Here is a 12,881-nt window from a genome sequence, read left to right as displayed (position 1 = left end):
AAAATGGTAGTTCAATAGCCAGTAGCCAATAGCTTCCATCTCGTACTTGCTTCAGAGCATGTGTCGTTTATGGTGTGTCGAAACAGCATACAGACGAGCGTTTTTTCCAATAGTAATTTGTTCCGTCGAAAAAATATAGAACATGTTCTCTATCTAAGTCTGTCTAAATTTTCGACAGAAAAAGTCAGATGGGGCATACACACGGTCGGAATATACGATGAAAACCTCCCGTCGGACTCTTTCTGTCAGAAATTCCGCTCGTGTGTACACGGCATAAGAATTTGTATTCCAAGCACCTGGGTATAGAATCTTGGAATCTCAAACTCTGGCTGGTGTCTGAACATCTTCCCTATGCATAAAAATATATGCATTTGCAGTATAATACTCACCCAGAAAGGTTCACAAAGGTTTTTAAAAATTAGGTTATTTTACAATCAAAGGTATGCCTACAACGAAAAGGTTTAAAGAGGAAGTAAACCCTGGTGGGTTTTTTTCCTTTTTCTTCTCTGCAAAATAAAGGCATAATGTGCTACTATGCATCACATACTAGCACATTTTGTGACACTTCCCTGCAAACGAAGCCCATGTCGTCCCCGCTGCAAGCCACATCCATCTTCGCCCGTATTCCTTCCAGGGCCACGGACTTCGGCTCTGTGACTGGCCGGAGTCACGTGACATCACTCCCGTGCATGCATGCGAGAGCCACTGGTCACAGCACACTCGCCTGAAGAAAGGGCACAGCGGCCGTTCCTTCAGAGCGCATGCGCCAATGACATCATTGGCACAGTAAACGGTAAATATCTCCTGAACAGCGCACGTTTAGGAGATATTTACAGTACCTATAGGTAAGCCTTATTCTAGGTTTACCTAAAGGTACAACTTCCCCATGGAGGTTTACAACCTCTTTAATTCATAGCATTCTTGATGCTAATTTCCACAGTTTTTTTATAAACTATGCTATATAAAAGGTCTTTTGCATCTGCCACACTTCCAGATGTGTTGGATGCCTGGTCTGCCACTGCACTCCGTGGTTCCTTTCTCCAGCCCTTACTAAGGCATGCCTTTGACTAGGAGTTTTAAAAATAACGGCAGAGTGACTTTAATGCAGTTGTATTCCTATATAGCATGTGCATTAAGAAATGTTAGCAGCTAGACATACCCCAAAAACATTAAAGAAAAATCACATTTTAGGCATGCAATGACTTAACTAATTTTACACTTAACCATTTCCATACCGGCGTATAGTCATATGACGTCCACAGGAACACTCTCCCATCCTGGGCGGGTGTCATGTGACGTCCTCCGCTTCTCGCCGCTACTGCGGGCCCCCGGGGGCCCGCAGCCTGGCGATTGGGGATCAGGCATGTCCCTTGGAACACAGCCCATCCCCGGTCAGGGTAAGGAGCCAATGAAATTGCCTCTTTACCACGCGACCTGCTGTGTCCAATCACAGCCAGTCACTTTGGAGATCTGCGTGCATGCCACTCCTGCTCACCCCCGAGGCACGCAACGCGACGATCAGGGATGAGTCCTGCCCCTCGGGGTAAAGAGCCAATTAAATTGGCTCTTTACACCGTGACCGGCTGTGTCTAATCACATCAGATCACAAATGTCAACAAACGGATGTAGCGCTGTTTCCAGGTTCTTCTCCTCAGTGTGTGAGGAGGAGACCTGGAAGAAAAAGTGCAGTGATGTGCCCGATCTCCCCCCAAATAAAGAGTACCTGTCACAGCCCATCAGAGTACCTGTTGCAGCCCATAAGAGTACCTGTCACTGCTCATCAGAGTTCCTGTCACCAGCATCAGAGTACCTATCACTAGCATCAAAGTGCCAGTCACAGCCCATCTCAGTACCTGTCACCAGCCCCAAAGTACCCGTCACAGCCCTTCTGAGTACCCGTCATAGCCCGTCTGAGTACCTGTCACAGCCCATCTGAGTACCTGTCACAAGCCTTAGAGTACCTGTCACCAGCATCAGAGTACCTGTCACAAGCCTCAGAGTACCTGTTACCAGACCAGAGTACCCGAGTACCTGTCACCAGACCATCAGATTACCCAAGTACCTATTTCCAGCTCATCAGAGTACCCTGAGTACTCGTCACCAGCCCATCAGAGTACCCGAGTACCTGTCACCAGCCCATCAGAGTACCCGAGTACCTATCTCCAGCCCATCAGAGTACCTGAGAAGCTATCTCCAACTCAATGGGTACCTGAGTACCTGTCACCAGCCCATCAGAGTACCTGAGTACCTGTCACCAGTTGTGGTGTTTTCTTTTCAAAATGGGGTAATTTTGTGGGTAATTCCAATGTCCTGGTGCTCCAGGACCTTCAAAAGTGTGATAGGTTGTCAGGAAACGCGGTGCACCCTGCATGTTAGACCTCTCTATGTGGCCAGGCTGTGTAAAAGTCTCACACATATGGTATCGTCATACTCAGGAGGAGTAGTAGAATGGATTTTGAGTGGTAATTTTTGCTATGTACATGTTATGTGTTAGAAAAATCGAATAAATTGTGTAAAAAAAAAAAATAAGTTTTAATTTTCTTTCCACATTTTCCAAAAACTTTTGGAAAAAATGACATGTTCAAAAGACCTATTATGCCTCATAGAATATTCCTTTGGGGTGTTTGCTTTCCAAAATGAGGTCATTTTGTGGGTAATTCCACTGTCCTGGTGCTCCAGGGCCTTCAAAATTGTATATATCTGTGTAAAACAGTTCAAAAAGGTCCTCTTTATATTGCTGCAGATATGCTATAGCTTTTTCATTCTAAAACTGTTTTCTTTTTAAACAAAAAAAGCGATTAATGAACAATATTAAAGCTTTCATGGCTATTTTTAAACCCAAAATGAAGCCATGAGGAAAGTTTACAAAATCAGAAAACACAATAAAATAAAATGTGAGAAATGTTTTTGGTTTGTCATTAGAAACTCACCCAGTGATGTTCCCAAAACCCAGTGAGCAAGGCTGGTCCAAACGATCTGGCTGGGTTCATACTTCCACCTGAGAATGGCCCCTATCATTTTTGATGGCAAGAATTTGTAGATACATATAATAAAATATTATTAATAGAACCAATGACGATCCTAAATGCTTGTGAAGTAAAATAAAGTAATACAATTTTTTTTTTTTTTATCATTTTGAATTTAGGGTATTTGTTTTTAGGCATCAGTGTACTTAGGAGCATGATTACCATGCATGATGAATTCAGGGTCGTACCATGGCATTCAGGACCGTACCATGAAAGTCCTGAATGCCTTAATGCAATTTCCTATGTAATATTTTAGGAGGGTTGATCTTGAGAAATATTAATTCAGTAGGAATTTGTGGTTTGTTTTTTTTTTTTCATTTTTATAATTTTTATAATTGAATAAATTGATTTTTATAATTGAATGATCAAAGCAAACCTGTCATTAAATAATTGCTTTTCTCTGAAATGGCAAATGTTTGCTGCAGTTTATAAGGAGGTTTCAAACACATTTCAAGAACCTCAGATGCATCTGAAGCTTATCTCAAATGCAAACCAAATGAATGCTAATTTGCTCATTTTGTTTTGTTATCTACATAAATCCTTAAAGAAGATCTATAGATACAGCATACACTTACATTTTATAACATTAGCATTATAAAAACAATGCAAACAATAGTTATTTTTGAAAATCCAATGTAAGCTTACTCAAAAAAAAAAAAAAAAAACTGTGAATGCTGCCTGTCTGCTGGCCATTTCTTTCCACAACTTCCTGGATTATCTGCATGCTTTGCATCTTCTCATCTGCTGTTTACTTTCAAATTCTAAGGACAATGTTATCCATGGTGCTCTCTGAAATATGTGACACAGCAGTAGCTACTCACATGGCTTAGTGAATATGTGTCACAGAATTCAAGCACATAAATGCGTGGGGATCTTCACAAAGTAATTTTAGAAACTTCAAGCTCATTCAGATTAATAGGAGTAGGCTAGAACTAATTGAAATAAAATGTGGAAATAAATATATGATTTTACATTTTGACAATAGATACACCTTAAGCTGAACCTGTGACCAGGATATGGACATTCATGTATTTACATATTCTATTAGCGTGTAGTAAATGAGCTTTTAAACAAAGACCTCTGCAAGCTGCAGGCACTTTGGAGCAATTCCTCTTCAGAATTCACAGGATAAGCACTGAAGTTGTCCCATGTATGTCTCTAAATAAACACTGTACAATCCTTCTCTTAGCACCTCATCTCTCCTTTCCCACCCTCAGCAATGACTTGGCAGCCTTCTAGTCTTCTAATCTCTAAGGCCCCTTTCACACTGGGGCGGTTTGCAGGCGTTATTGCGCTAAAAATAGCGCGTGCAAACCGACCTAAAACTGCCTCTACTGTTTCTTCAGTGTGAAAGCCTGAGGGCTTTCACACTGAAGCGGAGAGCTGGCAGGAGAAAAAGAAAAATCTCCTGCAAACCGCATCTTTGGAGCGGTGAAGGAGCGGTGTATTCACTGCTCCTTCACCGCTCCTGCCCATTGAAATCAATGGGGCAGCGCCGCTATACCGCAGCTATAGCGGCGCTATGCGAGCGGTTTTAACCCTTTTTCAGCCGCCAGTGTGGGTTAAAACCACACCGCTAGCAGGCGAATACCGCCGCAAAAACGACGGTAAAGCAGCGCTAAAAATAGCGCTGTTTTACCGCCGACGCCCCCACCGCCCCAGTGTGAAAGGGGCCTAATGTAAACACTGTGCAGATGCTCTGGGAGGCAGAGCAGGTAGCTGAGCTGCTAAGAGATAACAATGTCAATGCTTCTATGATGAATTTTGAGTATAAAGCCTAGTACACACTAGTAGTTGTTTTTCCGTTCAACCCAGCAGGGCTGAACGAAAAAAACTGACAGCTCTGAACGAGCTGTTGTACTATCTGACGTTAGTAAAGTGATCTCACCTGCTGTTCTATTGTGTTCTGACAGTGGGAAGTGGCCCCTTTTCCAGAACACTCTAGTCAGTGCTCTCAGCCATTGGCTTTGAGCGCTGATTGGCAGAGCTTTTTCCATCATGCCCCTTTGACAGAAACCGGCCGAATGGCTGGCTTCTGTCAGACCGACTACAGTACACATGGACCGAATGTTGGGCAGCCCGTGTGTACTGTAGTCGGTCTGACAAAAGCCAGCCGATCGGTACTTTCACAAAGTATAGATGTTTGAACATCAGTTTTCCTGGCCAAAATTGTGTTTAGTTTGCGCGTATTTGTGCATAAGCATGTACGCGAATAAAATAAATTCTAGCTCTCAGAATAAAATTTCAGCCTCTTCAAATTCACATTTTACACATGTTGGCGCATATTTGTACGCATAAAATACTGACCGGAAACTCATATTTCCTTCTTTATTTCTTTTTTTACTCATCTATACGCAGTGTATGTTTACGCGCTTGTGTGTACTGGCACATTAAAAACAATGGTCTGCAATTAGATCAGTAAAAAAAAGCCCATATGCATGCCGGTGTGCATAAGTCTTAAAGTGCTCCACAATGTAGCTACAGAGGTCAATGACATCTAGTTTTAAAGTTTATGTACTGCTTGTTGAAGTGACTTAGTCAGTTAAAGAAACCTAAATAACAATTTACCTGCATAGAAGACTTTAAATACTTGACTCTCCAGCTGTCTACTGCATCGAATGACACTCTAATGAAGTGAAATCGATGCCATAGGTCTCTTTAGACAGATACTTCTCAGAGTCTCAGTGTCCTGGTCACCCTGCTACATTTAGTGGTTCCTTCCACTGATACATATGTCACTACTGCATCTGTGAAAGCAAAAGGAACCACTGAGCACAGCGGAGGATCAGGCAATCAATGCTTTCAGAAGTGTCAGTTACACTGTGGGTAGAGGGAGAATAATTATGAAAATTTGGGGCTTTTCTATATGTATCTTGTGCTATCCTTTTTTTGGATTATTTACGAAGTATGTTTTTATGTATGAAATAAAGTTTTTTACTCTATGCACGTATTTAATTATGTGTGTAGTATATCAATTTTCTATCGAATATGAATTATTATGAGGCAAGTGTCCTACTTTTTTTACACATTTTATAGATATGTTAATTATAACTCCATACAACATTTGACCCTCCGTGTACTTCATTCAAAGTCCCATTTCCTTGTTCTCCTTTGTATATTTTAATAGGGATGGAGGCTGATGACAACGTCATCTCCTTATATAAAGTCCCATAGACCTCTCTTTTATAAATTTATGATCTACCTTTAAGGTACACCATTTATTAGCAATTTTAGTGCAGGAACAGTAAGCTTCATTGAACAAGCTGAAGTTAAAAGCTGATTGGCTACCATGTACAGCTGCACCAGATTTAGCACTCTCCAGTTTTAGTAAATCAACCCCACTATCACTTTAATAAGCAGTAACTGAGATTTAGAACAAGCAGTAACTGATGTGTGGAACTGCAGAAACTGTGCAGCAATTCATCCTCAAACTTCATAACGGAAGACCAAAAAATAGTACCCAATGCTGTCTGTAATGTAACAGACATGGTCAGACACACTCCCTTCCCTTCTCTGCAATACAAGATTGTGAGGAAGCATGTGTGAGGATTATGCCTGTTACTCAGCTATGTCAGCACATGGTACTTGAGTGTGTGAGCAGGATGCATCATTTTATTGCTCCATAGGTAGTAGGTCAAGCCTTTTTTTAAAGCAGATTCATGATTCTTTTCCCTACACAGTAATACAGGCCTGTCTTTCAGTTTTGTGTATTCTGCCTACTAGCATCCTTTGGTTTAAAACTCCATGGTCTTCTTGCCGTGTTTAAATATACTACATCATATCAGAAATGTGTGCTGAACATCTTGAAAGGTTGTGTCTGTAACCTGAAATGCAGTTTTATTCCTCCAGTTTATGCCTCAATTAATCAGTGTCAGTTAAAGAGATGGATGTTTTTCTTACCGCTGTTAAAGCACCTGCTATCAGAGAAAAGCCGATAGCAACACTCCCTGGCTCTGCTATGTCCCTGCGCCTTCGATCATCCACAGCAAAGATTGTAAAGGCTAACTGGAATGTTGAGAGGATCTCCATTCCCACAGCCTGTCCTGCATTTCCTTCACTACTCACCTGTGGAGAAAAGACCTGTAGTAAATAAATTTGCAAATGTAGTCAAAACTCCATTCAAAACGAATTACAGTGCTGTGAAAAAGTATCTTCCCCCTTCCTGATTTTTTCTTTTTTTGCATATTTGTCACACTTAAATGATTCAGATCATCAAATTTTAATATTACACAAAGATAAAAATAATTTTAATTATTTAATTAATTAATTAATAGTTTTAAATGGTGATTTAATTTATTAAGGGAAAAAAAGCTGTCCAAACATGCCTGGTCCTATTTGAAAAAGTAAATGCCCCCCTTGCTAAATCATGAATGAATTGTGATTAACCACATTTTTTGGAAAGCTGAGTAAAATTTCACTTGCCACACCCACACTACTGCCAGACCTGATGAATCAAGAAATCACTTAAATAGAAGCTGTCTGACAAAGTGAAGAATGCTAAAAGATCTCAACCAGCAACACATTCTCCCATGATCTAAAGAAATTCAAGAACAGATGAGAAACAAAGTAATTGACATGTATCAGTCTGGAAAGGGTTACAATGTCATTTCTAAGGCTTTGCGATTCCAGTGAACCATGGTGTCCACCCATTATCCACAAATGGAGAAAACTTGGAACAGTGGTGAACCTTCCCAGGAGTGGCCAGCCTATTTAAATTACTCCAAGAGCACAACAACGACTCATCCAGGAGGTCATTAAAAAACCCAGAACAACATCTAAAGAACTGTAGGTCTCACTTGACTCAGTTAAGGTCAGTGTTCATAATTCAACAATAAAAAAGAGACTGTGCAAAAAAAAAAAAAATCACATCCATGGGAGAATTCCAAGGCCAAAGCCACTGCTCACAAAAAGAACACCAATGCTCATCTCACATTTGCAAAAAAACATCTTGATTATCCCCAAGACTTTTGGGCAAATATTCTGTGAACTAATGAGACAAAAGTTGAACTTTTTGGAAGGTGTGCATCCCGTTACATTTAGGGTAAAACACTGCATTTCCTAAAAAGAACATCATACCAACAGTCCAACATGGTGGTAGAAGTGTGATTGTTTGGGACTGCTTTGCAACTTCTGGACCTGGATGACTTGCAATCATTGATGGAACCATGAATTCTGCGCTCTACCAGAAAATCCTGAAAGAGAATGTCCGGCCATCAGTTTGTGACCTCAAGCTCAAAGTGCACTTGGGTTAATGCAGCAGGACAATGATCCGAAACACACCAGCAATTCCACCTTTGAATGGCTCAAAAAAATTAAATTAAGCTTTTGGAGTGGCCTAGTCAAAGTCTGGTGTTAAATCTGATTGAGATGCTGTGGCGTAACCTTCAATGGGATGTTAATGCTCGAAAACACTCCAACATGCCTGAATTAAAACAATTCTGCAAAGAAGAGTGGGCCAAAATTCTTCCACAGCGATGTGAAAGACTCATTGCCAGTTATCACAAACGCTTGATTGCAGTTGTTACCGCCAAGGGTGGCACAACCTGTTATTAGATTTAGGGGGCAATTACTTTTTCACATAAAGCCAGGCAGCTTTGGACAGCTTTTTCCCTTAATGAGATCATCATTTAAAAACTGCACTTTGTATTTACTCGGGTTATCTTAATTTAATGATCGGAATCATTTAAGTGTGACAATTATGCAAAAAAAAAAAAAAATCAGGAAAGGGGCAAATACTTTTTCACAGCACTTCATTTACATTCAGCATGGCATAAGGCAGGGTGAGATTCCCACCAGGTGCTCTCTGAAAGCTCAGAAGAGAAATATTTCCCTATCCTCACCAATGCCGCTGTGGAAGTGTGAGATCAGCTTTTTAGCTGAATTATGCATATAAACCTCTTTGAAGAATTTCTTTCTCTGCAGGTGTTGATCAACCAGAAACACTGGAATTGTTGGCAAATTCTTCATGGATAATCAAGGTTTCACAATACAGCCAACAATTAAAATATTTTCAATAGTTATTTCAGATACTAGCAGATCAAATCATGAACATAAAGGCACACGTAAATAAGGAACAAAGTCCTAGTATGTTAGCTAAAGGAAGTAAGACAAAAGTAAGCAGAAGCTTACTGTGTATAGTGTATCAATCATATTGAAAAAATATGACTAGCATTAGTGCATGGATTGTGCAGACACAGACTTAGAGTGTCTGATGCTCCTAATAAATAAAGGTTTACGATAATGAGAAATGTTCAAAAGCAACCAGATTATAATCTGATCTATGTGGTAAATTGCTTTGTTATTTAAAGTGGAGCTTCAGCCCAAATAGGTAGAGTGGGGAAAGTGTTAGAATCTCTTTCAGATTGTTATTGCTGCCTCTATACAAGTTTGGAAGATCCACTCTTACTTTCTGTCATAGTGACTGTTTTTAATAGAATAGAAAGTGAGGGGAGATCTAAAATGTAACAGGTGTCAGAACAAGTGGAAAAATGTCAGTCTCCTTGAATAATCACCTGTCCTGACTATCAGCGGTGGGATTTGTGGAGAGATTACCATTTACCCTCTGGTGTGTCTCCAGAGGAGAGAGTAATGTTCCCCAGTGGGCTCACAGGCAGCAGTAGAATCCTGACAGAGGTTGTAACCATTCTGTACTCCACCCAAAAGTAGAAAAACATTTTGGCTGGAGTTCCAATGTGAAGAATTAGATGCATGTAAAAGTGTGCCATAAGAATTAACTTATTATTTTAGTATTCTTATTTGCTCCCTTTTGGTCTATTAGATATACTGTACAATTGAAAGAGTTTTGTTAAATCTGCTTGGTACTCATGTCAGAAATTCCGAGCTGTCCTTTGTCTTGTGCACACTTTCTGTGTTCTCTCTAGAAGTCTAGTTTAGCCCTCCCAGTCCTTAACTTGGGATTACAGAATGACTACTCTTCATGATGTGGAGATCGAAGAGAAGGAAGGTCTGAGTAGTTTTGCAAAAGAAACCTGGACAGGGCTGACACCACTCAGTCCATAAAAAAAACTGTTTTGTCAACGCAAAACAGGATGTAGGAGCTGCATTTCCTGGCAGATCAAGCTGATATTTTTTTGTACTTGCAAGGTCTTCAAAGGCATAAAACATGGGTAAATGTGCATGTATTGCTGATATGTATTGCATAGGCTTTTTTTATTATGGTCTGACATACACGTTTGAAGACATGCATAATAAAAATTAACTTCAGGTAAAAGGCAAATTCAAATGGTGAGCTACTTATGTTGTACACTCTATACTTCCACTTTGCTAGACAGTCCACTCATTTTACTTTTATAAAACATTCCCTAGAACCCATGCTGACTACTCCATTTTGGTTCTTTTATCTACACAATCCTAAATGGAATAGCATGACTGCTTTTTTTATAGTTTTAGTTAGCGTGACAGTAGTCAAGGGGGAAATTAATAATCATTATTATTTCTGTGATATGAGTAAGAAAAGGGCAAACACAATGGTATTTTTGAGATAGATGAAGGTGACATATTTTTTGCAGAGGGCTGAATGCCCAAGAGAGAAATTAATGGGTAGGCCTCTTGACATGACTTTGAATGTGCGTGACTGTGTAGTGCCACAGATAACCAGTATACTTAAAGCTGGGTTCCAGGTTTACTTTCATTGTAAATAGTTTGTTTGGGTCAGCTTGGCCAAAACTATTTAAACTCTAAGTAAACCTGGAATTCAGATTTAAAGGTTGTCAAAGAACGATGGAGAGCCAAGAGCAAAAAGCACAAATACTTAGAGAAGATAGAAATTCTACCAATTCATGACTATCTTGAGAAACTGTAATGTTCTGAATCTATAAGTGAAAATCTATAAGAGCCCTTTCACACTTGGGCGGTTTGCAGGCGCTATTGCGCTAATAATATCGCCTGCAAACCGACCCGAAAGTGCCGCTACTTTCATTCCAGTGTGAAAGCCCCGAAGGCTTTCACACTGGAGCGATGCGCTGGCAGGATGGTAAAAAAAGTCCTGCCAGCAGCATCTTCGGAGCGGTGAAGGAGCGGTGTGTATACCGCTCTTTTACCGCTCCTGCCCATTGAAATCAATGGGACGGAGCGGCTATACCGCCGGCAAAGCGCCTCTGCAGATCTGCGGTGGTATTTAACCCTTTCTCGGCCGCTAGTGGTATGTGGCTAGCGGCCACATACCGACGGTAAAACGCCGCTAATAATAGCGGCGTTTTACCGCCGACGCCGCCCCAGTGTGAAAGGGCTCTTAGAAAAATGATCTTTGGAAAATGAAATAGATCTACAAATGGCAGGGGTTTACAATACATTCAATTCTCATTTGATTACTACTATGAGTTATTGGCAAGTCAATTGCCATACTCTTTGGTGGTACACTTACTCTAGGAACAAGCTGAATAAAGACTGAAGCCGGTAGGATGAGATAGAAAATAGCAGAGGCACAAGTAGCACCAAGAATCTGAGCTACACCAAAGGCCAATCCATGAAGCAGATCCAACCTTCGTGCACAAACAAGAGCAGATGTGATGGCTGGATTTAGCTGAGCACCACTTATGTCCCCAAAACTCTGCACCAGACTGACAACTGACAGACCTGCAGCCACAGCTGGGGCCATAGAATGTGTTTGAGATGCTCTTGTTTGCAAGCTTGAGGACCCTAGAACTACAACCACCAGTATAAAAGTTCCAAGAGCTTCTGCTAGCACTGAGCGCCAGAATCGATGTTTCCTCAACTCCTAGAAAATGAAATAAAGAAATAATGATACTTATATTTTGCAAATGCATAAAAAGAATACAAAAAACATCATGAAAACAATTTTTAAAAATACTTTTTTTCTAACAGAAAATTTCAGAGTACCTAGAATCATTCACATGTCACAAACCCATGACAGTCATGAAATCACACAAATTTTCACACTCTAGGGACAACTTAGTTACAATCTACAGTAACTGATTTGTCATTATATTCTGGGTTGTGGGAGGAAACCAGAGCAACCGAAGAAAAATTGAGCAAATTAAGTCTATGCAAACTATATGCAGCTATTGAACACAAAACACCTGGGTTTTTGTTAAAAAATAGCTATTGAAAGGGTGACTAGTTGCTTTATTCCACGCGCCATTCAGGATTTTACAAGTTGGATCCTCAAACCATGAAATGTGGTGTCAGTATTATATACATGCAACTTGAAAAATTCTGTTGTAAAAGTTTTAACAACAAAGTTTTGTCATAATAAAAAAAAACACAGAACAGGATGGAGACAGCACATGTTTAAGCAAAAATCAATCTATTAATCAAGAAATAGATAAAAAAGAGAACAAAAGTAAAATCTATGAAGACTTGACTAGCAAAACATATAACAGTAACGAAGAACTGCATCCTCCTACCTCTTTGATAACCATCCTGCTGCTGTGCTTCGGGGCGTTGAGTGAATAGACAACCTGAAGCTCTAGACTCGTTCAATTTGCTCTCTAAATGTACAACTCAATATAGGTTCTCCAACCTAAGGGGACACCTGTAGAAAACGATTTGGTTTCCTTGTTGTAAATCAACAGAAAAATTGGGAATGTGTTTCTTTGATGCAAACCATTAGGAAAAGATTCAGTTACTGTGGTGATAGGACCCCTATTTCAATGTGAATAGGATGGTAAGCAGTGCAGCTGGATGGGCCAGGTCTTACCTCTTTAGTTACCTTGGTGACTATTGTCATACGTTTGATGAGTTGCTTTCATCTTCAGGAATACATATTGCACAAATCCATAAATAGAAGCAAATTTAAATAGTTATTTCCCATGTACATGTTCATTAACAGAATCCGTGTTTGTAGAATTGTTTAAAAACTAAATATCTTATATA

At 40.1% G+C, this 12,881-nt stretch overlaps 1 protein-coding gene across 1 annotated transcript in view; it reads right to left on the bottom strand.

Moving 5' to 3' along the window:
* Window positions 1-12,881, bottom strand: part of LOC141126568 (aquaporin AQPAn.G-like) — a 61,330-nt gene that overhangs the window by 15,166 nt on the left and 33,283 nt on the right. Inside the window, exons 5-7 of the mRNA XM_073612492.1 lie at window positions 11,410-11,763; window positions 6,927-7,091; window positions 2,931-3,011 (exon numbers count right to left, since the gene is read on the bottom strand). Of these exons, the coding sequence (XP_073468593.1) occupies window positions 2,931-3,011; window positions 6,927-7,091; window positions 11,410-11,763 (600 nt within the window). The remainder of the gene's footprint in view (window positions 1-2,930; window positions 3,012-6,926; window positions 7,092-11,409; window positions 11,764-12,881) is intronic.

The sequence above is a fragment of the Aquarana catesbeiana genome, linkage group LG02, assembly GCF_042186555.1.
Source record: "Aquarana catesbeiana isolate 2022-GZ linkage group LG02, ASM4218655v1, whole genome shotgun sequence".
Classification (NCBI taxonomy): domain Eukaryota; kingdom Metazoa; phylum Chordata; class Amphibia; order Anura; family Ranidae; genus Aquarana; species Aquarana catesbeiana.
The sequence above is the reverse complement of the archived record's forward strand: the minus strand, read 5'-3'. Positions and strand labels throughout refer to the sequence as shown.